Source organism: Macaca mulatta, chromosome 12 (assembly GCF_049350105.2).
Source record: "Macaca mulatta isolate MMU2019108-1 chromosome 12, T2T-MMU8v2.0, whole genome shotgun sequence".
NCBI lineage: Eukaryota > Metazoa > Chordata > Mammalia > Primates > Cercopithecidae > Macaca > Macaca mulatta.
The window spans coordinates 128,184,296-128,211,779 of record NC_133417.1 but is presented as its reverse complement, the minus strand read 5'-3'; the positions used below and the strand labels follow the sequence as shown (position 1 = coordinate 128,211,779).

At 37.5% G+C, this 27,484-nt stretch overlaps 1 protein-coding gene across 2 annotated transcripts in view; it reads right to left on the bottom strand.

Moving 5' to 3' along the window:
- Positions 1 to 10,963: 10,963 nt before the first annotated feature.
- Positions 10,964 to 27,484, bottom strand: part of ACSL3 (acyl-CoA synthetase long chain family member 3) — a 77,838-nt gene continuing 61,317 nt past the window's right edge. For both annotated transcript variants that reach the window (XM_001108315.5, XM_015111165.3), the window contains 6 exons: positions 25,604 to 25,776; positions 23,871 to 23,945; positions 21,964 to 22,155; positions 19,786 to 19,900; positions 18,387 to 18,544; positions 10,964 to 11,689 (listed from right to left, as the gene is read on the bottom strand). In XM_001108315.5, coding sequence (XP_001108315.2) covers positions 11,532 to 11,689; positions 18,387 to 18,544; positions 19,786 to 19,900; positions 21,964 to 22,155; positions 23,871 to 23,945; positions 25,604 to 25,776 — 871 coding nt within the window. In that variant the 3' untranslated portion in view covers positions 10,964 to 11,531. The remainder of the gene's footprint in view (positions 11,690 to 18,386; positions 18,545 to 19,785; positions 19,901 to 21,963; positions 22,156 to 23,870; positions 23,946 to 25,603; positions 25,777 to 27,484) is intronic.

Below are 27,484 nucleotides of genomic sequence, written 5' to 3'. Positions count from 1 at the left end.
TCCAACTCTATAATTTACTAAAAATCATTGAATTATACACTTCTAAAATGGGTGAATTTTATGGTATGTAAATTATACCTCAATAAAGCTATTTTAAAAAAGAAAAAATCCTTAGATGGAAAATTCAATCATGAAATGTGGCCTTCATTTTAATATGCAAACCAAACCAGAAATAGCCAGAATGACTGAAGTCTCAAGAACAGGATAATTATGTTGCCTACTCTAAGCCAAAGTTAACAAAACTCCATTCTGAGGATACAGCAGTCTTTATGTTTGCACATATCTAATGTGTCCGTTTATACTTGGTGCTATACAAAGCACCTGGCACAAAGCCAACAGCCAAGTGCTGTTTTATTAACTGCTCAGGGCAGATGGTCAGTGCCATGCTTGGAACTGGAGACCAGGTGGACAGAATACAGTAAAGTGGGGTGGGGTTGAGGGGTTTGGAGTCAACAAGCCAAGACCAACAGGATGGCTCAGGAAGGTCTGGCAGCATTAGTCAAAAGGCTGGAGTCTGGGGCACCAGACCACATCAAACTAGTGTGCAGTGAGCTTCAGACAGACAAGGTTCCAACCTAGCTGTCACTTACTCTTTTAACTGCTGTAAGCCTCATCCTCATCTGTAAAACAGCATGAATAAGGACACCCGTTTTTGTGTCACTGTCATGCAGATTTATGGAGGTAACATGTATCAAGTTCTGAGTTAACTGTTGTGTCCTGTTGTTCTGTTTTTTTTTTGTTGTTGTTGTTGTTTTTGTTTTGTTTTGTTTTGTTTTTTGTAGAGATGAGGTCTCCCTACGTTGCCCAGGCTGGTCTTGAACTCCTGGACTGGAGATCCTCCTGCCATAGCATCCCGAAGTACTGAGATAACAGGTGTGAGCCATCATGCCCAGCCTGTATAATGTTCCAGAACTTACAAGCATGAGGATTGCTAATGTCTTGCGAGCATAGCTTCTCAACAGGTTTTTCCAATAGAAGTGATCATCTTTCTGTAGCCTTAAAAGCAAAGAAAAAGCAGGAAGGACTTGGAAGGGGGGGAAAAAAGGACATCCCAATTATAAAATTCAAAAAGCAAATTATTGTTACCAGTACTACAATAGAAAAACTGTCCTTTTTTCACGTATCTGTAATCATATCTAATTGTCAGCCTCGACATCACAGACACACAGGTGACTAGTGATCATGGGCGTCTTGCTATGGTGAGTCTGCGTTCTTCATCCTCTCTACCTGTGAGAACAGTATTGCCAGGGTTTGGGGTCAGGGGGGCAATAAGAAAATGGTGTTTTCTACTGCATGATTCCCATCACTGTGTATGAGCAAGGCTCTGTGTCCGTGCCACTTTGGGAAGATGGGAAGCTGCAGAGCTGGTGAACATCAGCTGCATGGTGGACAGCCCTGTAGGCTGGTGATTCAAAGAAGAGGAACGGGCGGCAGACGGTCACGGACAGCAACATCCATCACCCACGCAGCCCTGCTGCTTCCTGTAAATGCCGCAGAAGAGAGAAGATGAGATATACAAACACAAAGCTGCCTTTGGATTTTACATCAAATTCCTGCCCTTTTTTATTTTACTCATTATTAGCATATTCCCGGGAGGCAGAACAAAACCATTTCTCAAATGACTCAAAAGGCATATGAAATTATTGCTTATTAAGGCCGGGCGCGGTGGCTCACGCCTGTAATCCCAGCACTTTGGGAGGCCGAGGCGGGCGGATCACAAGGTCAGGAGATCGAGACCATCCTGGCTAACACGGTGAAACCCCGTCTCTACTAAAAATGCAAAACATTAGCCGGGCGCGGTGGTGGGCGCCTGTAGTCCCAGCTACTCGGGAGGCTGAGGCAGGAGAATGGCGTGAACCCGGGAGGCGGAGCTTGCAGTGAGCCGAGATCGCGCCACTGCACTCCAGCCTGGGCGACTAAGCGAGACTCTGTCTCAAAAAAAAAAAAAAAAAAAAAGAAATTATTGCTTATTAGCAGGGAGGGAAGGGAGGAAGGAAGGAGGTGGAATAAAAAGGAGACACATGACAAAAAAAAAAACCTAACACAGGGCTGGGCGCGGTGGCTCACGCCTGTAATCCAAGCACTCTAGGAGGTGGAGGCGGGAAGATCACTTGAGGCCAGGAGTTTGCAACCAGCCTGGTCAAGATAGTGCGACCATTTCTCTACAAATAATTTAATTAATTAATTACTTAGTTAATTAATATATAAGCCAGACGTGGCGGTGCACTCCGGTAGTCCCAGCTACTTGGGAGGCTGAGGCAGGAGGATTGCTTGAGCCATGATCACGCCACTACACTCCAGCCTGGGTGACAAAGCAAGACCCCATTTCAAAAAGAAAAAAAGGGAAAAAAGAAAACTAACGCAGGGTCTACAAAGGTTCAGAGGGACGGGACCTGCCTGGGTCACACTACGCACCATGTTTCCCCTTCTTTCCTGCATTTTAGCTACATTGATGATTAAAGGCTAACTGATGAAAAGGCTAAAGTGGCCTAAAACTGGATTACTGGATTAGAGTGATGATTTCGTAGTTCTATGGTTTACTAAAAATCATTGAATTATACACTTAAAATGAGTGAATTTTATGGTATGTAAATTGTACCTCAATAAAGCTATTTTTAAACGGAAAAAAAAAATCCGTAGATGGAAAACTTAAGCATGAAATGTGGCCTTCATTTTAATATGCAAACCAAACTGGAAATAGTCAGAATGTCTGAAGTCCCAAGAACAGGATAATGATGTTGCCATCCCAGGGACAGGACTGCCTGTGTCATGATACACCATCTTTAGCTAAAATGCGAGTACATTGATTAAAGGCTAATTAATGAAAATGATAGTATATGCAACATTCACTCAGAATCTCTTAGCAGCAAGTCACATGACACTAGACTTGGAGGACACAAAGAATCACTAAAACACCCATTCTTCAGGAATTTAAATTTATCTGAGAAGTCAGGAGATATATATGTACACACACACACACACACACACACATTCAAAACCAAATAACAATTGGATAGTTTACAAAACTGCTAAGGTTTGATCTACCTTGCCATTCCTCTGTTAGAAAGTTGTCCTGGAGATGAGCTTCCCATTAAGCACAAAAATGTGAGTAAAGGCTTTGTGTTGTCACACTGATTCTAATGGTAAAAGCTGGAATAACCTAAGTGCCTAACAATGAGAGAATGGTTTACATTATGATATGTCCATTCTGTGGAATATTGCCTCGCCATTAACAAGGTTATTTATGAATCAGGTCCACTACATGCGTACCGACATAGGAAGATGCCCAATGTATGCTCACAATAAAAAAGGCAAGTTATAGAATCTAGACCAGGATCTAACTGCAGTCTGTATTAGTGTGTTAGGGCTGCCATAACAAAATCACAGACTGGGTGGCTTAAGCAACAAAAATTTATTTTCTCACAATTCTGTTGGCTAGAAGGGCAAGATCAAGGTGTCAGCAGGGCTGGTATCTTTTGAGACCTCTCTTTTTGGCTTGGCATCCCACACTCTTCACTCTGTGGAGACCTGTGTCCTAATCTCCTTGTGCAAGGACTCTAGTCGTATTGCATTAGAGGCCACACTAATGACCTCATGCTAACTTAATCACCTTATTCAAGGCCCTGTCTCCAAATTTACTCACATTCTGAGGTACCAGAGATCAGGACTTCAACATATACATTTGGGGGGAGAGACAAAATTTAATTCATTATATATTTTCTAAAAACCCTGTGTGTATAGAGAGGATTTCCATTTTTAGTCTGTTATCTCCAAATTACTAGAAATTTTATAATGAGCATAAATTCATGTTATGCTAAATAAGCAAATCTTTCTAAAACTAATATGGTATCTTTACACCTGTTTGCCTAACATTCCAAATAAGATTAAAAAAAAAAATCACAATAGCAGGGAGCCTCAAGCCTGGTCTGTAAAGGACGTCTGGTACAATCATCCACAGGTCTCAGCACTGGCCCTGACGAGGGATCACAGGTCAACACTGACACCAGACCCAGAGCCAGAATCCACCAATAAAACAACCGAAAGGCAAAGAAGCACTAGGCAACTTTCAGGGAAGAGATAGAAGAAAAGCATCTTTCTGAATTTCCCTTTTCTTATAGGAGCTGTTTTTAAAAATTAGCAAATCATCTCCTCTTTTATATACCATATGATATTGTATTAGTCCATTTTCACACTGCTGATAAAGACATATCCGAGACTGGGTAATTTATAAAGAAAAAGAAGTTTCATGGACTCTTAGTTCCACGTGGCTGGGGAGGCCTCACAATCATGGTGGAAGGCAAAAGGCATGTCTTATATGGCGGCAGGCAAGAGAGAATGATAGCCAAGTGAGAGGGGAAACCCCTTATAAAACCATCAGCTCTCGTGAGACTTATTCACTATCACGATAACAGTATGGGGGAAACCACTCCCATGATTCAATGATCTCCCACCAGGTCCCTCCCGCAACATGTGGGAATTGTAGGAGACACAATTCAAGATGAGATTTGGGTGGGGACACAACCAAACCATATCAGATACTGATACTAATAAAGTTTTACATTTAACAGGAGGAGGAGAAAGGGCATAGCAAATCTATTGGACACACAAGAAGAAAATCTTCTTGGAAAGAGCTGTTTAGGGGCCAAGGTCCTATGTAATTCAGTTATAGAAAAATTAAAATTGAGTCATGAAGCAGTAAATAAGAGAAAAAAGTCAGATTAAGAACATGAAAATAAAGATATGAAGAACATGGGCAGAATTACAAGAAAAAAAATGGACATACAGAAGACAGGCACAGATACCCATGTATCATGTTATAAAGATGGAACAAACAGAACAAGATTGACAAACAAGGGTATAGTTGAAGAGAGCTTTCCAAAAATATATAAATATGAATGGGATTAGAAAATAAAAGGGTTTCTAGTTTCTTCTTTACTAGAACACTTAAGATAGTTTCAAATATTTTTTCTTAACAATTGATAATTTTGCTAAGATAAAAAAATTTTAAAGCTTATGGTCCATATTTTAGGTGAGGCTTCTTTACACAAGTGTGACTTTTTATTGTAGAAGTAAAGCCAATGTAAAGAATTGTGAAAGTATGAAGAGGAAAATGTCAATTACAATTTTTGGCCAATGTTGGCACATTTCCTTCTAGACTTTTCTCTATGAAATATACACACAACACACACACACACACATTATGACATAAAGTGCCTACTAAATTTTGATTCCTACTTTCTTCCCCCTATATAATTCATAGTATGAAATTCTCACAATATAAAAAGCTATATAAACATTTTTTGTGCCTCTATGATCAAGTGGATGGTGTATAATATTTAACTGGTATCTTACTTTAGTGCACTTAAATTGTTTCCAATTGATGGATTGCTATAAACAACTTCACAGTGAAGGTCTTCCTGGAAGAAATCTCAACCCACATCTCTTGAGTATTTTCTAAGGATAGATTCCTAGATGTGGAATTAGTGGGCAAACCACAGGAAATTTTTTCAACTTCTGGTGCATCTCACTTTCCTACATGAGGTGAGCTGCTGATCTGCTGAACAGGGTTAAAAACAGATTTGGGTGGCTATTTTTGACCATGTCTACCAAATGGCCAACTTTTCTTACATTTGTGGAAGCGTTTAAAGGAATTCTAAGGCCGGGCGCGGTGGCTCATGCCTGTAATCCCACCACTTTGGGAGGCCAAGGCAGGTGGATCACCTGCGGTCAGGAGTTCGAGACCAGCTTAGCTAACATGATGAAACCCCGTCTCTCCTAAAAATATAACATTAGCTGGGCGTGGTGGTGGGCACCTGTAATCCCAGCTGAAGCAGGAGAATCACTTGAACCCGGGAGGTGGACGTTGTAGTGAGCTGAGATCACACCACTGCACTCCAGCCTGGGCCAGAGTGAGACACCGTCTCAGAGGAAAAAAAAAAAAAAAAAAATCTCGGAGTTCTTGCCCCAATGCTCTCAAGACATCCAAAACATTCAAACCAAGAGACGACTGGAGTGAGGATGGCGTTAGCGCTAAGGCTGAGCAGAGAGGTATTATACAAGGCAGGCAGAGCATCTAGCAGAATAAGGGACTGTGCCCTGGCCACTCATGGAGGTCGTCGAACAGGGCACGTGACCGACAGCAGGGTTGGGAGCTTCGAGGGCAGCACATTGCTGAATTGTTACAGCTGGATATTTTATATGTGAGCACCTTCCCACACAACACCGTTCCTTTCCTACCAGGCCTGAAGCCCCATCCTTCCAGGCCCCCATTAAAGGCATTCGGACTTTCAAGTCTTCAACATCTTCCTCTTCCCAGATTCCAGACGAGGACCTTCTGAGTGGCAACAGGGCCCAGAATATGGTCATGGGGTTGACAAAGTGGCAGGGCTAGGCAGGGTGTTGGAGCTATAGGCTTTTATACATAGACATTTGAAAGTTGGGGCATCAAATTATTCGGACAATGTAGTTACATGTTTTTCATTTCTATTTTGAGGAAAAATGTGGAATTTTGCCTTTATCATAGAACAAATCTTGCAAAGCTATGTTCTTCTGACAGCTATGATCTTTTTTCTTGGGAGTCAGGGGTGGGGAAGGCATACACACAGCCCTCCTAATGAACCGCTATTCTTTGCCACTCTCTTATACCTTTTGTATTCTTAATATGATTATGGTCATGAAGAAAAATCAGAGAGAATGATTTACTTCTACATGTTTCATGATAAAGTACAAACCCTTTACAAAGAAATATTGATATAAGCCACATAAACAAACATTCTGGAGTCCTCAATAATTTATTTCAGAACATAAAGAGGTCCTGAAACCAGAAAGTTTAAGAACTACTGCCTTAATCAACATGTGAAAAACCATACAGGCGAGAAATCCTATGAACATATAGTATCTAAAATCTCTAAAGACTGCTCCTCCCTTATTCAACATGTGAGAGTTCATACAAGTTAAAAACCAATAACCTACGAATATAAAGAGGGGAAATCTTTAGCAAAAAGCGTCGTTTAGTAACCAGTAAAGAATTAATACTAGAGAAACTCCACAAATGTGGCCAGTGTGGAGAATTTTCCCCTTGTAGCTTGGAGCTTGATGAAACACGAAAGAACTCGCACTGAGAAGAACCCTACAAGGGCAGACAGTGTGGGAAAACCCACAGCTATAGCTCTTCACTCTCTCAACATGAGAAGGTACATTCCAGAGAGAAAAACCGTAAGTGCACTAACATGGGAAAACTTTCAGCACCAAAACATTCATATGGGAGACAAACTTTGTTTCTACAAAAGTAATCCATGCAGAAAAGTCACTTTCTTATAGAATAACAAAAAACCCACACAGAACAACCTTTCTTCACAAACAAATGAGAATGAATCTAAGAAAAAAATCACCAAATGCAGGAAGTTGCTTTTGAATGAATCCCACCAAAGGCAACATAATTCAAAAGCACTAAATAGAGACACTAATGGGGGTTTGCTGAAAAGCATTTTGAAAAATCCAAACCAGAAATAGGCATGTAACATTAGAGGATACGTATGCACTGTTATAATTTTGTTAACATTTCAATTCACTCAAAACCAGTTACTCAACACCTCCTCTGGGGGCCATGCATGCACCATGTTAAGGCATCTGGTAACAGAGGCAATTCTGAGACGGACAGGCCCTTGCGGACTATATGCTTGCGTGTGGACCAACTAATTAGGAAGAAAACAGAGGCAGATTTTATCAGATTGAAGATAATGTTATTAAATAAATCAGGCTATATATCAGCATATAACCTGTTTAATGTTATGCCATAAAAACCATTCCATGACACTATAGACCAGCCTCATTCTAAAATCATTTGCATATTTGGTGTGGTAGAAATATTAAGTTACCAATATTTAAAAGAATTACCTGAGCAAAGTTAATGAAGAGAAATTAGGCACAACTGTCTAATGCAACACACACAGCGAGAAGATGCCAAATGTTTATGTAAAGATACCTTTAACTCGTTTTGTTACAGGATGACACAGAGACGAAAGTATGCTATGATAAAGTTACATACACCCACAAATACTGACTGGCAGTCAAAGATGGGATGGGTGAGGGAGATTCGTTTCCAAAATACAGCATGATACAACTCTTCCTCCCACAATCATTGGATTAAATGTTGGCACAAAGTTTAGATATTTCTGCCACATTGTAGATTCTACACCATTAATTTTGATGCCAAACTTTAATTTACCATCTCCATTCGAGATTTTATGCTGTATGAATATTTTGGAATTTAAAATTCTGACAGTATATCTTCTGGGCAGTCAAAACCAAAAAGGAGGAATGGAAAGGAGGAATTCAGAAAGGGTTAGGGAAAACTTAGAACATACAAAGGCTAGGAAACAAAGTAGATTATTAACAGAACTTCTAGAATAAAAAGTTTTCCTTTGGTTAGGGTGTTAGGTTGTTAGGCCAGGATGGAAAATTCCCCAAACTCCTTCTTCAACAAGTATTTCAGGAATGTCAATTAAAGTTTCACTTTTATGGAAAGAGTTTTTCCTAAAAAACAAAACCAAAAAAAAAAAAAAAACCCAATATATTAACAGCTTTAATATCAGAAACTTCAATTTTTATATATCTTTATTCTTCAAACTTCATGTCAAATTACAAATAAATAGTCCATACCATGTAGCTCTTTATGATTTACATGTCTTCAGGCAGAAAACAGCAACAACCAAGAATACATCAGAAATGAACTCACAGTAAATAACCAATTTTAAGTAGAGAAAGGATATATGACATTTCAGTGTGGTCCAATATGTACACTGTTTAAAAGTGGATCCCCCTGTAAAACATCACAGATGTACATAATTCTTATGGAAAAAAAGGAGCCCACACATCAGAGATTTCTTAAAAATTTTTCAAAGTTGTATCACAGGGACTAGTTAAAAACGGTAAAATCTTGAGTATTTTAGCAGCAAACAAATAAGTTATTACAGGTTAATCTGTTTTTAAACGTTGCTGAAAAAGTTGCAAGCTTTAGAGAACATTACAAACATCAAATCCACTAGTGAAAAGCAAAGTAGTATTTAGAAAGTAGATACTACTTCAAGGTTTGTTCTGTCAGCAAAAACTTTTTAATGCAGTTTCTGCTAAGAAAGATGTCAGTGGAGGAGGGGTGGGAGAAAAATGGAGGTGGCCACCAGTCTTTGCTATAAGCTGCTAAACTTACTGGAACATGAAATGTTTACGAATTCTTCATACAGCTTAGCTTATTCCCAGTAAACAATAGTTCTTAAGAGCCATTCTTTTAGATCTATATCCTGTTGTCAAATATTTGTATTAGATTTAGCAATTTGAAATTCCTTAAAGTTTTCCTCCCCAAGTATCTCCTGGTTAAACCAGTGTTTCTTATGAGAGTCATAATTGGGTGGTTTTTTTCATTGAACAATTTTTTCCTCTTGAAAGGGTAATTTTAGAGGATATTATAAGTCACTAAAGATAGTTTTGCTTACAGAGAAATTTGTTGAAAAGGGGACTCTACTTACTTAATTTCATGTTCTACTGTGGCATCTGACACCTGCCAACTGACATTTTAGGACTGAAAGGAATTATAAACTTCATATGGGAAAACAAACCAAACTAGATAAAGTTTAAGCCTGCCTCATTAGATGGTTCAATCAGTGATCAGCTACTCAAGTCACAATTATCAGTATCTCTCCTTTGAAGCATTAACACTTTTTTCCTAGATACAATCTCCTTTTTCAATCACCTGAAAGCAAACAATTATTCTAAAGACAAGGCATCGGAAACAAATTCTCTCCACCCACCAAGATTTAATTTGTAGATCACAACATCCTCATATAGAAGTTCCATTTAATATTTTTACTTCTTCTTGGCAGTTATCCCAAACATTAATATTTAATTATGAAAAAAGAAAAGCATTCAAAACATAATACAAATATACAAGAATACAAGAAAAGTTTAAAACAAAACAAACACTGTATTGTAATGTCTCCACACAGGATGCTTGTGATGTGACCACACACTACATGGTCCTGGCTGCTCCAAACACTCCCCTTACTTTACACAGACCTAGGTTCATCTTTGTTTTTTTTTCTTTTTACTGCCTTCCTTTTGATGCCTACAGTAACTGAGAATCAAGAAAATAACTAGTCTGACATGAAAAATGTGGTGCCTACGATTTAACGCCTGATTTGAGCATATCTTAATTGGTGTACTATTGCTTTTGATAATCCAGAAATAACAACAGACAAGCAGTAACATATGAAGAGACTTACTATGTATCACACAAGCAGTGTTTCTGAATCACAAACAATTTCAACACTGACATCAAAACCTATAAATTAAATCTTAACTCACATGGTTATAAAGTTAAATTTTCATGTATCTTAGTGAGAATGCTATTATCAAATGCATTCTAAATTATTTCATTTTCTAGTGTAGAAAGGTTATGGTAGAAAGGATAAGGTGCTTTTTAAATAAGCTACCACTGACTCTCTCACACACATCCATACACGCATCAGTGCAAACTATGAAAAATACTAATTTTCAAATGAGATATATGATTATCTAGACTAAAAGGAGACTTTGGGATAGAATAATTTTCCATGACTAATTTGTTTATAAATATAGATAACTCGATGTACATATAGGCAATGAAATATTCAAAGAATAACTTTATATACTCTTTTAAATTCTATCCTCTCTTTCAGAATTGCTTCCACTTAAGTTTGGACATTTTCTAGTTTCGACAGCTGAATAGAAGACTTCATTGAACATTCTGATAGTAAGCTACTAGAGACTAATTATCAACTGGTGCTACATGTGCTGTGTTACCTCCCTTACTATTAAACTATAACCCTCTCTTGCTATTTTGTTTCATGCATCACCAAACTTTATTTTTTCTAATAAAAAATAAATATATAAAGAAGACACTGACAGGCATATATTCACAAGATCTCAATTTCTTAAAACATAAGTACGGGTATATTTATTTCTCTCAAATGCATACAAGACAATAATTACACAGCAACAAATCTTTTGTTCAACAATGATTTGATTCACAAGCATTTGAAATTTACATAATTTCATATCAATACCCTTGTATTTTTAAATACAGTAAGTAAAAAAGCCCCCAAATAACCAATTCTTATATTTCCTATTTACCCCTCTATACATCCAAACTTTAAAAAGTTACAAACTGAACATTATACAGAACATATAAATCATGTTTAAAAACTTGAGGTTTTAAAATCACTGCTTCCCCGATATGATTCAGAAAAATTCTCATACTGACAAGTACAGTCATAGGTGGTAAAGTAAGTTGGTGGCGGGGAAAATGAAAGAAGAGACAGACACAAGTTTTCTGTCTTAATGTTTTACTAATCCTGTCAGTTAAAAATGGTGACGTCATGAGAAGTAATAGTTTAATATGAGGAATGGAGTTTGCCTCGCAGCTTGAGACATGCATTTCAAGTATTTTCCTATTTGATCTGAGCTCACTGTAGCAAACTGATGCCAGAAGAGAGTAATTATTTTCTTCCATACATTCGCTCGATGTCTGCCTGGTAATGTGTTTTAAGCTCTTTGCGTTTCAGCTTGAAGGCATCTGTCACCAGACCAGTTTCAGGGGTCCACGGTTCAGGGCTCAAACGAATTTTTACTGGAATTTCGAACTTTTCCAGACTTGCTAAGATGATTTTAAAAAAAAGAAAATGTATTTAAGTTCTTAGCAAATGGTGTCACTTCCCCACTTTTTGAGTACCCATCAAAATGCACAACCAACAAGTGAACCATGCATGTCACTTCTAAAGAATCCACTCCTCAAAATACTAACGTAAGTAAAACAAGAAACTACTTAACAAGTCCCCACCAAGAGGAAAATGAGCTAAATAAAATATGATAGAGGGACAAAACAGAACATAATTCTATCATTGAAAACGATGGCTCATGCCTGTAATCCCAGGAACTTTGAAGGCTCAGGCAGGAAGATCGCTTGAGCCAGGAATTTGAGGCCAGCCTGGGTAACATAGCGAGACCCTGTCTTGTCTCTAAAATAAATAATTTTAAAAAAATTTTTAATAGAAATAAAAAATAGGAGCTGGGTATAGTGGCATACACTTATAATACCAGTTACTCAGGAGGCTGAGGTGGGAGGATGACTTGAGCCCAGGAGATCTGAAGATGCAGTGAGCTATGATTGTGCTACTGCACTCCAGCCTGGGCAACAGGATATCTAATAGGATATCCAATAGGGTATCCAACAGGTATCCAATAGGGTATCCAATACAGTCATGCATCTCTTAATGACAGGGATATGTTCTGAGAAATGCATCACTTGGCAGTTTTGCCATCATGTATATAGCCTATGGCCCCTTGGCTACAAACCTGCACAGCATGTTATTGTACTGAATACCATAGGTAATTGTAACACAATGCTTAAGTGTTTGTGTATTTAAGCATATCTAAACATAGAAAAGGCAGTAAAAATATATTATAATCTTCTGTGACCACTGTCATATATGCAGCATAAATGCATAATGTTAGGTTTAAAAAAAAAAAAAAAGACAAGTTCCAGCACCGGCCACATAAACTTATATGCACCTAGATGTGAGAAGGATACATACACCAAGCTATAAACTTCACGCCTCTAGAGCCCGGTATCCAGGAGAAAAGAAATGGGGAAATTCACTTTTTCCTTTACATCTATTTGTTTTCTTTGAATTTATTATACAGAGCACATTTACTTCAGAAATTAAAAATAATAATGTTTAAGACAAATTATGTCACTGAACCAGGATATTCCCTACAAGCTATGTGGAGACAGAATGCCTGCTCACTATTGTGTTCCTAACATATTGCCTAATACTCAGGAGATTCATAAGAGTGCAAATGTAGGGAGAAAGGAAGGGAAGAAAGTAAAGCGTTTAAAGGAGATTAAGGGGCAGATGTAGTTTTGAAAAACCGTATGTCATCACTAGGACTGACTTATTTTTCTAAGCATTCGTTCAACAAATATTAAACACCTATTACTACATGTAAAGTGCTTTACTAAACATTCTTTTAAAAATATAAAAAATGACGAGTTTCTGCTCTCAAGTGGCATGCAATCTAACAAAGGGAAATGGGTAAACAGCTAGCCATATGACACACAAAAGAAATGTGTTAAGGAGTGATGTCAGCAAGATGACAATATAGGAAAAGACAGTCTCTCCTTCCTCTACAGAAACATGGATTTAACAATGCTATATGGGCCTATTTGTTGCCTGTGTAAGAAACTCAGAAACCAGTTAAGAGGTTCCTGCACTCCAGTACAGCAGGAAACCAAACACATCAAAGGCTGATAGAAAAATGCAAGGCATTCGCTTGCCAAAGACTCTCCCCTCAGCACAGTACAAAGTAATAAGGAAGAAATCCCTAACTTCTGACTTCTCCCTAGGGAAGAGGAGGAGTGGAACATACACCCAATATTCTGACTTCTGTGGTGCAAGGAACTTGCTTCTGTCTTTCCTGAATCTAAATAACAGGAATAGGGCACCAGGTTGGGAACTGTCAAGAACAAAGATTAACATGCACCAGAGGCTGCAGTATCACAGACACTAGGTAGAGCTCCAGTACCAGTACCATGGCTAACTATAGCACCAGTGAGGCCACAATATCACAGACAGACACCAGAGGGAGCTCCTGAGTAGAAACCAGCAGATCTCTTGAATTAGATTGTACCCGACAAACCCAAAAAGGACACAGCCTCAGAAAAGGCTTAAGATGGCTGGCTCTAGAACTCGTAGTAGGGCTGACTGGGCAAAGTCCTCTCAATACAAAAGCAGACTGTAAGACAGAGAAAGGTAGCTGATTTTTCAAATTGCTGACATCCCAACAAAAATAAAGACATACAAAGAAATAGAAAAACATAGGCTATCAAAAGATCAAATTAAACCTCCAGAAATAAACCACAGAAAGACATGGAGATAGATGAATTACCAAATTCAAAATAACTGTCATAAGAAAGCTCAATGAATTACAAGAGAGTACAGATAGACACCTGAAAAAAAAACAAGAAAACAATGCATGAACAAAATGAAAATATAAATGAAAAAAATTTTTTTTAAATGAAGAACCAAATAGAAATTCTGGAACTAAATACAATAAATGGATTGAAAAATTCACTAGAGGATCAACAGTGACTTGATCAGGTAGAAAAAAGAATCTATGAACTCAAAGACAGAACTTCTGAAATGAGTAAGAGGAGCAAAAATGTAAAAATGAGGAGAACCTAAGGAACGAATGGGACACCATCAAGTGGAAAATGCTCGCTATAGGGGTTCAGAAAAAGAAGAGAGAAAGGAGCACAAAGCCTATTTGAAGATATCATGGCCAAAACCTTCCTATATCTGAGAAGAGAAATGGGAGTATAAATTCAAGAAGCTCAAAACACTCTACTAGGAAGAGAACTACACCAAAACACATTTGTAATCAAGCTGTCAAAAGTCACAAAAAATCTTGAAAGCAGCAAGAGAAAAATGACTAATCACATACAAGAAAGCTCTCACTGAACTATCATTTATCAGCAGAAAGCTGGCAGGTTAGAAAGTAGTAGTATTCAAAATACTGAAAGAAAAAAAAAATTGCCAAACAAGAACACTGTAACCTAAACCTGTCCTTCAAAAATAAAGGAAAAATTAAGACTCCTTGATAAACAATAGTAGAGGGAGTTTATCACCACTAGACCTGCCCTACAAAAATTAATACTTCAAATTAAAGCAAAATGAAAACAAACAGTAACACAAAACCATAAGAAACTACAAGACTCCTTGGTAAAGGTAAATACACAGGCAAATACAGAATTCTGACAGTAATCTGATATAGGTGCATAAGTCACATTTAAATCTGTACAGAATTTAAAAAACAAAGACATAAAAAGTAATTATGAATCTATATTAATGACTATACAATAAAAAGGTCTTTTTTGAGGGAGTAGCAGAGATAAAGGAGTCAAGTTTTTATGAGATGGAAGATTAAGCTGTTATCAAACTAAAATAGACTGTTATTTTAAGATGTTTTATGTAACTGCATTGACAACCACAAAGAAAATGTCTATAGAACATACACAAAGAAAAAAGACAAGGGAATCAAAGAATGTAATTATACACACAAATAATGAACAAAACAAAAGAAGGCAGCAAGAGAGGAAAAGCTGCAAGATATACAGAAAATAGTTAACAAAATGGATATAGAAATGAAAAGTCTTTCATATCAATAATTACCTGAAATGTAAATGTTGATTAAATGCCCAATTAAAAGATACAGATTGACCAACTGAATATAAAACAAGACTCAAGTATATGTCATCTACAAGAAACACACTCTAGATCTAAGGGCATGCATAGCCTAAAGTGAAGGATGAAAATAGATATTCCATGAAAATAAGAACCTAAAGGGGATGGCCATACTTAAATAAAACAGACTTTAAAACAAAAATTGTCACAAGAGACAAAGAAGGACATTAATTATAATATAATGATAAAAGAGTCAATTCTCCAGGATGATATAACAATTATAAATATACACATAACTTGAGTTTCTAAATATATGAAGCAAACACTGACATAACTGGAGGGGGGAATAGAAAGCAATACAATAATAGTAGGAGACTTCAATACTCCACTTTCATTTATGAGTAGAACAATCAGAAGATCAATAAGAAAATAGATTATATGTAGACAACTCTAAAGACACACACACACAACCTTTATAACCAATAAAGATTCCAGCAAAGTTGCAGGATAAAAAAAAAATCAACATGAAAAATCAACTGCATGTCTATACACTAACAGTAACTGTTCTCAAAAAGAAATTAAGAAAACAATACCATTTAATGTAGCATTAAAAAGGATGAAATACTTAGGAATAAACCTAACCAAGGAGGTGAAAGATTTGCACCCTGAAAACTACAAAATGTTGCTAAAAGAAATTTTAAAAGACACAAATAAATGCAATGTCCTGATAAGGTTTGGTTCTGGGTCCCCACCCAAATCTCATCTCAAATTATAATCCCCATAATCCCCACATGTCAAGGGAGGAACCTGTTGGGAGGTGATTGGATCATGGGTGCGGTTTCCCCATGTTGTTCTCATGATGGTGAGTGAGATCTCACAAGATCTGACGGTTTTAGGGGCTCTTCCCCCTTCGCTCGCTCTCTTCATTTGCTCTCTCGCCTGCCGCCATGTAAGATGTGTCTTTGCTTCTCTCTCCCTCTCCCCTTCTGCCATAATTGTATAATAAGTTTTCTGAGGCCTCCCCCAGTCATGCAGAAGTGAGTGAATTAAACCTCTTTCCTTTATAAATTACCCAGTCTCCGGTATGTCTTTATAGCAGTGTGAGAACAGACTACTACATGTTCAGAATTTATAAGAAACTTGCACAACTTAACTACAGGGGTGAGGTTGGGGGGGATCCTGATTTTAAAATGGGCAAAGGACTTGAATTGACAATTTTCTGCAAAAGATACGTAAATGGCCAACAAGTATATATAAGAAGCCCAACGTAACTAATAAAAAGAGAAATGCAAATCAAAAACCACAATGAGGTATCACTTCACGTCTGTTAGAATGGATATTAGAAAAAAATATATATATAACAAATGTTGGTGAGGATGTGGAGAAATGGAAACCCTTAATACTGTTGGTGGGAATGTAAATCAATAGTCATTATGGAACAGAGTACAGAGTTTCCTGAGAAAATTAAATACAGTATTAATAACTGCCATAGGATCTAACAATCTCATTTCTAGGTATACATTCAAAATAATTCAAAGCAGCATCTCAAAGCCATATTTGCACATCTACGTTCATCACAGCATTATTCACAATACCCAGGAGGTAGAAGCAACACAAATATCCAAACATAGATGAATGGATAAAGAAAATGTGCAATATACATACAATGGAACATTATGCACCCTAAAAAAGAAAAATCCTATCACATGGTACAATATGAATAAACCTGAAGATATGCTACACTAAATAAGTCAGTTACAAAAGAATAAATACTGTATGATTCCACACGTATGAAGTACCTCAAGTAGTCAAAATTTTAGAAACAGAAAGTAAAAAGGTGGAGGGAAGGGAGAGAGGGGGAAGGGGAATTAGTGTAATGGGTATAGTGTTTCAGTTTTGCAAGATGAAATAGTTCTAAAGATCAGTTGTGCAATAATGTAAATACACTAAACACTACTGAATTGTACATTTAAAATGTTAAGACAGTAAATTGAATGTTATGAGATTTTTACTACAATAAAAGAAAGAAATACGCAAAATTAAAGACATAAAGTGCCTTGGGAGTAAAAAAAGATGTATTAACTCTAACTTGTAAAAGTAAACATAGAAATAATACACAAGGTTTGAGTCTTCAAAGATTAAAAGTATTTCAGGAGTGGTTTCCAAAGGAATATACACTATGAGCAAAACCAGTAAGGCATGTACCACAGGGCTGACTTAAAAGACTGAGTGGAATCTGACATTACTGAAATGTGAAGAGACTAAAAAGTAAATGCTGGAGCCTGGCATGGTGACACATGCTTGTAGTCCCAGGTACTCAGGAAGCTAAGTTGGGAGGATCGCTGGAGCCAGGCTGGTTCAAGACCAGCCTGGCCAACATAGTGAGACCTCGTCTCAACAACGAAATAAAAAAAAAAAATTTTTTTTTTTTTTAATTAGCTTGGCATAGTGGCATGCACTGGTAGTCCTGGCTACTTGGGAGGCTGGGGTGAAGAATCGCTTGAGCCTGGGAGTTCAAGGTTGCAGTAAGCTATGATTGTGTCACTGTATTCCAGTTTGGGCAACAGAAGAGACCCTGTCTCTTAAAAAAAAAAATAAAAAATAAAAAATAATTCATGTTTGTTTTATGCTTGACCCAACAACTCAAAAGACACAGATGTTTTGATTAAACCAAAAATATTAAACTAGTCTTCGGCACCCCTCACCCCACCAAAAATGGTTATGAAGCTATTAGTACAACCAACCACCAGTACTCTTCTAACATTGTATAAAGTTTCAAAAGGAGTTCTGGCCTGATCACTATGGGCTAGTGTGGCCAGGAAACTGGGCAAGGCCTTGAAGAACAGCTGAGAAAAGAGAAAGGGTCAACCCAGAAAGCAAAGGTTGCAGAGACAAGAACATTCAAGATACATGTACATCAGTTTGGTGGGAGAGGAAAATTTGTGTAGCAGGGCTTGAATGGCGGACTGATAAGTTTACTCTTCCATATGCTAATGGTAGAAATGGTTTCTGAGCAGAAAGTGATGAACCCTAAACCTTAAAACAGGTTGAATGCATGTAAGTACTCTCTTCCCATCTCAGTTCTTACTATCAGTTTAACCGAATACTCACCTGAAATAGCAGCTTCGGAAAGCACTTTAAGTACCTCATTTTCCATTTCACAACTGTTACACAGCTCCTCCCAAGTCCCTTTAAGTCCTTTCTTTCGAGCTAGTTCAGTTAGTTCCTTTTGATTTGGCACAACAAATCCAATGACATAAGAATGATAACTGAAATATAGAAAGAATAACTTAGATAAGGAACAAAATGGTATACTGTGTTAACTGCAGTTATTATTGCAGTGACAAGCAGTAAATAACTCCTCACTATTTTTTTTAAATGCATGTGCCATACTTGGCACTGGCATACCCATTTCATGCAACTACCAGTTTTACTGTTTGACTCATAATATGTTCCAATGCTTTGGCAGAGTTCATTGCTAAATAAATCTCAATCTGACATTTCATGATAAACTTCCACTATGAAAAACTGTTACGAAGAGTGCCATGTACACATTTAAAAAGTTACAAATATTAGAAAATTCATCTTTAAACCTTATCAGTATTTCATAGCACGTGTTTTAAAAAACTTAAAATCTAACATAAATTTAAAACTATCTAAAAAATTCAGCAATGACAAAACGATGTGAATATATTCATTTTTTTCTTTTGTTATGAGAATTTGTATTGATAGAGGAACTCTATGCCCAATGAAGGCAGATACTTTTTTGAAGGCCATAAAACAGTAACATCAGGAAGAGGATACTTCTGGCTACTATCACATAAATAAATTCAGAACTGTACCATCACTAAAGAAAATACTAAATGGCTAAAGACTGGAATCATTTATAAATAAATACAATTCATTTCTAACTTAGGCTGTACCCCCAACATCTGTTTCTAAATTAGTTTTTCTGGTAACAGATTTTATTTTCTCATAACAATTCATGTCAACCGTCGTAGTCAGGTTCCCAGCACCCTCATCATCATCACGAGGTGGGGATGCTGTGCGTTAGGTTGCAGCTTAACACAGCTTACAGTAGGAGCCCCAAGACCTGCCTGGAGTGCCGAGCAGGCTCAAGTGTAGAGTGGGGGTAAGCACTAAGCAGCACACTGCTCACTGCCACTTCTTTACTCCCCATTCCTCTGGAGTAGTTCTGTGAAGCTTCCCCTCCTGAGGGACAGGTAGGTAGGGATACCAAGGCGGCAGGAAGGAAGATTTTATTTTCTTCACCTCCCTACATGGGACACTGCAGTGAGACGTAAAGCAGAAAACAGACACAGAGAGAAAGATTGGGGAAGCCTTACGAGGAAAGAGTCAGCTAATGGCTGGAATGAGGAGGAGGCTGTTCCCACAAGTAACAATAGGAAGAGTTCTCGGAACATTTTTACAAAGAAGGTCCATACAGGTAGGAAATGTCTATGGACATCAAATGTTTTAAGCAAAAGCAGTATGAATTCCATGTTCTTACCTGTTTGCATATGCACAAATGTTATCTACTAGTGGAAGATTCTTCAAAGCTGCCTCTACTTTCCCAAGAGAAACATATTCTCCTGCCTGTAGTTTTACGAGGTCTTTTTTACGATCTGCAAAAGAGAGAAGAAAGGTGGAGAGGAGAAAACAATGAGTAATAATATTAATAACATTTAATACATCTATAAATACTGGCCATTCTCTAAGTAATTTGCTATCAAATTGTTTAAAACTTTGCAAACTTAAGCATTAATGGTTATGCTGAAATTAAAAGCACATATTACAATTAGGCCCTAATTTTTGTACTGCTAAATACATGGTTTTAAAGAAAAACAGGCCAGGTGCAGTGGCTCACACCTGTAATCCCAGAACTTTGGGAGGCCGACGCGGGCAGATCACTAGAGGTCAGGATTTCGAGACTACCTTGGCCAACATGGTGAAACCCCGTCACTACTAAAAATAAAAAAAAATAAGCTGGGCGTGGTGGCGCACACCTGTAATCCCAGCTACTCAGGAGGCTGAGGTAGGAGAATTGCATGAACCCAGGAGGCGGAGGTTGTAGTGAGCTGAGATCATGCCACTGCACTCCAGCCTGGGTGACAGAGCAAGACTACATCTCAAAAAACATAAAGAAAGAAAACCAATTAACTTCTACTTAATGGACTCCATTAGCAGGGCTTCAAGTATGTTCTTCTGAATGAGTTTATTCCTGGTATCCATTAGTACCAGGCAGGTGAGGAAGATATTCAATGCCATCTGCAAGCTTACAATCTATCTGGAGACATGCATAATGCAAAAACATACTACTTCAATACACTGGTACTACAATGGTAGCACTAAGGGTTAAGACTCTCCAACCTGGGGATTCGGAAAAAATTCTTGCAAGTGAGGGCTGAGCTGAGGGTTGGTTGGTTGGTTGGTTGGTTGGTTTGTTTTGAGATTTTGAGACAGGGTCTCACTCTGTTGCCCATACTGGAGTGCAGTGGCACAATCACGGCCTCCTGGGCTCCTGTGATCCTCCCACCTCAGCCCCCTGAGTAGCTGGGGTTACAGGCCTGAGTCACTACGCTCAGCCACTTGAGCTGAGTCCTAAGGGAAGAGTGAGAGGTAGTCAGGTGGAACAACACTGGCAAAAGCCAGAAAAACATCACCTCTAATTTCAGCTGCATCAAGGAGGAGGAGGAAACAACTGACGATGAAGGAGAAGATGCGAAGAATGTTAACAGGGGCACCCTGCACTGAGCTTCTAGGAGACATTAAATGGTTGTGGCTGGTAAGATCCATGTTTAGTGATTACATGGTGGCAGTGAGAGGGTGTGTTTAAGGAGGTAAGCATGGTGACAGAGAAGAAATTCTTGGGAAAGGGTGGCAGAAGGTATATGCCTGACCAATGATCAGGTAAGAGAGACAAAGAGAGAAGAGTAGGATTTTGAGACATAGCTCATAAAATAAACTAGTGAGATATAAAATAGGAACGGGAAGCTGACTGAAGAGAACAGTCTTGAGTCTCCTCCCAGGTTTCCAGTTAGCAAGACAGGGACAGAAATGCCATTAACTTTTTTTTTTTTTTTTGGATAAAGTCTTGCTCTATCGCCCAGGTTGGAGTGCAGTGGTGTGATCTCTGCTCCCTGCAAGCTCCGCCTCCCAGGTTCATGCCATTCTCCTGCCTCAGCCTCCCCAGTAGCCGGGATTATGGGCGCCCGACAAAGACACCATGCACGGCTAACTGAAATGCAATTAACTTTAAAAAAAAAAAAAAAAAAAGAACCTAAAAGGAGAAGCAGAATAAGGCATTTTTCAACCCATATGAGTCACAGCACTTGAGCTGCCTGGCTTTCCTTTGTTCTCCTGGGCAAGGCACAGGTGCAGTTCAGACTGTGAGAGCTCCATCCACTAACCTCTAGATGTCAGAAACGCAGGCAGGAAAGAATGACTAAGGGTTATCTAATAGTAATTTAGAATACCACTGCTGCTGAACCATCTTTGAGAACTCATAACATGTCAGGCCTCATAAATTCCACAGTCCATAATATTTTATATTAAAGGAGTGATGCAACAACCCAAACTAAGATTACATAAAGATTTATATTATTAAACACCTTCTCTAAATACATTGTACCTCTTATGTAAACTATTTCAGAAACATTCATTTTCAAAACTATATTAGATGACTTACCAATAATCTTTAAGCACCCATCAGGATCAAACTCTCCAATATCCCCAGTACACAGCCACCTCTGTCCATTTTCATCTTCAAAGAAATCAGCTTTTGTTTTTGCTTCATTTTTGTAGTATCCCATTGTCACATTTTGGCCCCCAATAAGAATTTCACCCCTGGGGTGTGGTTTATCAGTATTAAAGTATCCACCTAATAAAATAGTAATTGAGTTAATTATTTTAAGTTGAGCTAAACACAACACATGAAAATTTGAAACTAATAGTTTCTAAATAGAGTCATCTATTTTAATCCAATTAGAACTTCCCAAAGGAAAAAAGGCAGACACTGTGAACGAGCAAAGTTTATCAATTTAACAGTAGGCACAAAATCTCAGCTGCTAAACCATAAGCATTTATGTTTTCAAACTTCTATTCCAAGAAAAATCCAACATCTTCCATTTGTTGTATAAAATTACAAATACAACAGAAGACAAATTTGAAAGATTCTGCATTGTCTTAAATATCATATTGATAAACTGATAAAAGTATTAAGTCATGCAATTAATAGAACAAATCCCTATATAAAAATGAGTTACTGCTGGGCGCAGTGGCTCATGTGTGTAATCACAGCACTTTGGGAGGCCAAGGAGGGTGGATCGCCTGAGGTCAGGAGTTTGAGGGCAGCCTGGTCAACATGGTGAAACCCCACCTCTACTAAAAATACAATAATTAGCCTGCAGTGGTGGTGCACGCCTGTAATCCCAGCTATTAGGGAGGCTGAGGGAGGAGAATCGCTCAAACTCACGAAGTGGAGATTGCAGTGAGCCAAGACCATTGACACTGCACTCCAGCCTGGGCAACAAGAGTGAAACTCCAGGTCAAAAAAAAAAAAAAAAGTGAGTTACTACATATTAAGATTTATTCTTACAGATAATTTCAAAATGACTCCAGGCCTAAATTTATTAAATATTTTCACTAATTCTGCTAAAGATAGCTAAAAGATATCCAAGCCTTAGAATCTTTATTTATTTATTTATTTAATTTATTTATTTTGGAGACAAGAGTCTCACTCTATCGCCCAGGCTAGAGTGTAGTGGTGCAATCTCAGCTCACTGCAACCTCCACCTCCCGGGTTCAAGTGATTCTCCTGCCTCATGAGGCCTCCCGAGTAGCTGGAATTACAGGCACACACCACCACGCCTGGCTAATTTCTGTATTTTTAGTAGAGACAGGGTTTCACCATGTTGGTCAGGCTGGTATCAAACTCCTGACCTCGTGATCCACCCGTCTTGGCCTCCCAAAGTGCTGGGATTACAGGAGTGAGTCACCGTGCCCGGCCAGAATCTTTATCTTTACTTGATGTAGAGGAAAGGTGCGTCACAATAAAATTTGTGTATTTTGATAATTTGTATATTTTAACAGGATCAAATAAATTTTTAAGTGACCATTACTTTAAATGGCATGAGGATATACAGACTTTTATGGAATTACAGTGAAAATTTCCTTCTGATAATACAAGGTTGACGCCCTCAGAAAAAAAGAAAGAAAAAAAATTATGTAAAAATCCACAATTTCATAAAATAAATTTTACAATTTTACTTCTGCAAAATAAAGTTATGATCACTCCTAATTTACTGACATTATTCACTTACTAGTACATTTCTCAAGTTTTTGCCACAATTCTCACTTGCATCTATGTAATAAGTAAAATAAAAACAATTACAGTTCCTCAGAAACATCTTTGAAACAAGAAAAATAAATGCATTCATATAGTTCGAGATAAAACACATCTATTACAAAGGACAAAAACGAGCACTTATGGGTGTTTACATTCTAAAGGAAGAACGTGAAGCACTAATTTTAAAGTGATTCTAATTTTAAAGTTTAACACTTTAAAAATTAATGCTCTGTGGTTAAGTTTATTACCTTCCTCCCAGTTTTTTAATTTGATTTCACAGCAAACTAATGGTGCTCCCACTCGGCCAGTATTGTAGTCCCACACTAGGAATTAAATGAAAAAAAAGGTATTTGAGAACAGTAAGATAATACATTGCTTCATTTTTCTAAATTACCAAAAATGATTATTTATCCCAAGGCTGAGATATCCCCAGAGAATCCTTAAAAGCAGAAGTCACGTATTGGTGAAGCACAGGCCGTGAGGCCTGTAGAGTCATACTTTTTGGCCCTACATTGAGGGTTTTTTTTTTTTTTAATTAGTTATTGCCATTCTTAAAAATCAGGAAATTTTAGATGTAAGTGTGGAAGCGCCAGCAACAATGGGCCCACATTTTGGGAACAGCAGAACGGACAGCCTCCGTTAGATAGGGCATGCCTGCTCCTGTTCCCCCAGAATCAATCCTTACCCATCACATTGTCTTACATTAGGGCCCACTTGACTCATTTAAATAGGTAGCTGTCTGGTTCATGAGTTTGAAGTCCCTGTCCTAAAGGATGATGAAAGCAATGGTTTACATCTATTTTACTTTCTTATTAGGCCTCACAGATGTGCAGTACAAAACACCTCTCTAATCTTTTCCCATGTAATGTATCACCATTTCAAAGTGAGACCTCTGCAGGTTCCATCAGCTTATGCTATCATACCCTGTTTAAAATTAATACAGCAATAGCTCAAGAGGCAGGCTGAAGAAAAAGACTGGTAGCTTTCAAGGATGTGAGGAAAGAACCCTCTACTATTATGAATTACTACTGTATTATGTTTCCTCTTCAAAGACCAAATATCAGAAATGAAAGGCTGATATTTAATGCTTTAAAGACTTTCATTTACAACATAAATTGTTACTGATTAATCATTCAATTTGAATCTTAAAAATAGAAGAAATTAAGGATCCTCGGAAGAAATCCTATAAGCATGTATTTGAAGGTCGCTTATTTCCTACAAAACATGACTTAGAAGTAGCTTCCAAAAATACATAAAACACAGAAAACATAACCAAAAAACAGAAAAATGAAGTAATACGTGAAAATGGTATACAGAGGCACTCAAATAGGGAAAAATCAGTTATGAGGTTTTGTATCTATCCATATATAGCAAATACAAAGTAGGAGAAGCATAGCTGTATCTTGTACCGGAAAGCAAAATAACTTTCTCCCATAAAAGGGACACATGAGGCCCTATGCGATTCATCTCAGAACTGCTAATTAGTTGGTAGATCTCCTCCTCAACCACAACCACATGATAAACTCTGGTAATAATATTCCCTAGACCTGAACCTAGCTCCTCTCTAACACTTACAGAAATCCTCATAAACATTTCTGAACCTGAGCCTTAATATACTTACTACACAAATAAACAAAAGCACCTTAATTTTCCTACATAAAAATTTAATCACTGATGTGAGAAAACAAATATAAACAAAACAGTCAATGTTTGTTACTAAAGTTTCTTTTCCAGAATGCTAAGTGGTTTTTAATATTACATATCAGTTTGATATAAAAACTTCTCTAGATGAATTATTTACTCTAGATGCAGCTAATACATTCTAAAAATTGGTATCAATGATCATAGTACTTGGGATTTACCATTATTCTGCCTCACAAACACCTTACTACTCTTCTCCTATATATTTGCAGAACGTATCCCATATCCCCAACAAAACGTCTGGCATCACACTCCAGCCTCTGATCATGGAGAACACTACCTTCTGTAATTGTTCCGGCCCCAGCAGATTCAGTGAGTCCGTATCCCTGACCAACAGGACAGCAGAAACAGATGTTCATGAACCGCTGCGTGGTTGCAGAAAGTGGAGCGCCACCACACAACAGGAGACGAATATTTCCGCCTAGCAAGCTTCGAACTTTCCGGAAAACAAAGCTAAAGAAAAAAATTAGAGAACCACAGGATTTTAAAACTGAATGGGATCTTCCAAATCACTGAAACTAATCCCCCCGTTTTGATATGAGAGATTTTGAGATGAAGTGACTTATCCAAGGTTACACAGCCAATGTGGAGATTCTCTTGAGCCTCAAATCTTAATTTTTTGAAGTTCAAAAAGGTAAAGAATTTATGATTTCCTCTTAAGAGCTTTTCAATTAATATTAAAATTTGAATTGTCAGGTTTAGTTTTATATAGAGACAGGAAAACCCTTGCTTACAGCCACTTATATATTATTATTTACATAAAATATTTATCATATATCAATACTGAACAATCCTATCATCTTTATGAAATACATTAAAATCAAATTAATTTTTGCTTTAATGTACTTTATTAGAAATGTGTATAATTTGTATACAACAATGTTTTTAAAGTTTCACTAATTCAAGCTTTGAAGTGTTTACTGTTAAAAATAATCTAGTAAATTATCTGTGAAGCATCAAAAAAAGGAAACCAGTTAAACATCTAATTGATGTTTCTGAAAACACACTAATAAAAAGATTGCATGCTGCCTTGATCAAAAAGGAGAGGTAGTATCCTCTGGATACCAAAATCCTCAGATGTATAAGTCCCTTATATAAAACGGCATAGTATTTGCATAAAGCCTACACATATCCTCCAAAATACTTTAAATTATCTCTAGATTACTTACAATACCTAATACAACATAAATGCTATGTAAATAGTTGTTATACTGCATTATTTGTCTTTTTCATTGTTGTATTGTTATGTTCTATTGTTTTTCTCCCCAGAATATTTTTGATCCATGGTTGGTTGAATCTAAAGATGTGGAACCTGTCGATACAGAGGGCCGACTTTATAACTCACTGAAGAAATAAGTAACGTAAGGCAGGATAAAAACTTACGAAGTTCTAAATTATGTGAAGCATCTGAAAACTATATTAATATTCCCATAAAAAAAACTTTGAATGTAATACTTCCATTTTCTAACTTCTAAGCTATTTCATGATAAAATCATAAATCTATGTACTCTATTAACACTATACAAATACAGGTTGGAACAAAACTGATCATTTAAAACTTTAAATACAAAACATTTAATTATATTCATACTGAAATAAATATAAAAGCAAAAGAGAAACTATTTCTCAAAATAATTAAAACTAAGTGTTCACAGAAAATATAAACACACAAATAGCAAAATCTTAAGTGAAAACACACTTATAATGACAATGCAGGTTTTTTTAAACTGCTCATACTGTTATACAGGTTTTTGGTTTGCTTGTTTTTTAAAGAGACAGAGTCTCACTTTCACCCAGGGTGGTGTGTAGCGGTGTAGTCATTGCTCCCAGGCCCAAATGATCCTCCCACTTCAGTCCCTGAAGTAACTGGGATTACAGATATGTGACACCATGCCCAGCTAAGCAGAGGAGTCTTGCTATGTTGCCCAGGCTCGTCTTGAACTCCTGGCCTCAAGCAATCCTCCCACGTCAAGATGGATTTCTTTCTTTTCTTTTTTTTTTGAGATGAGTCTCGCGTGCTGTCACCCAGGCTGGAGTGCAGTAGCACGATCTCGCTCACTGCAACCTCTGCCTCCTGAGTTCAAGCGATTCTCCTGTCTCAGCCTCCCTAATAGCTGAGACTATAGGCACATGCCACCACCCCGGCTAATTTTTGTAATTT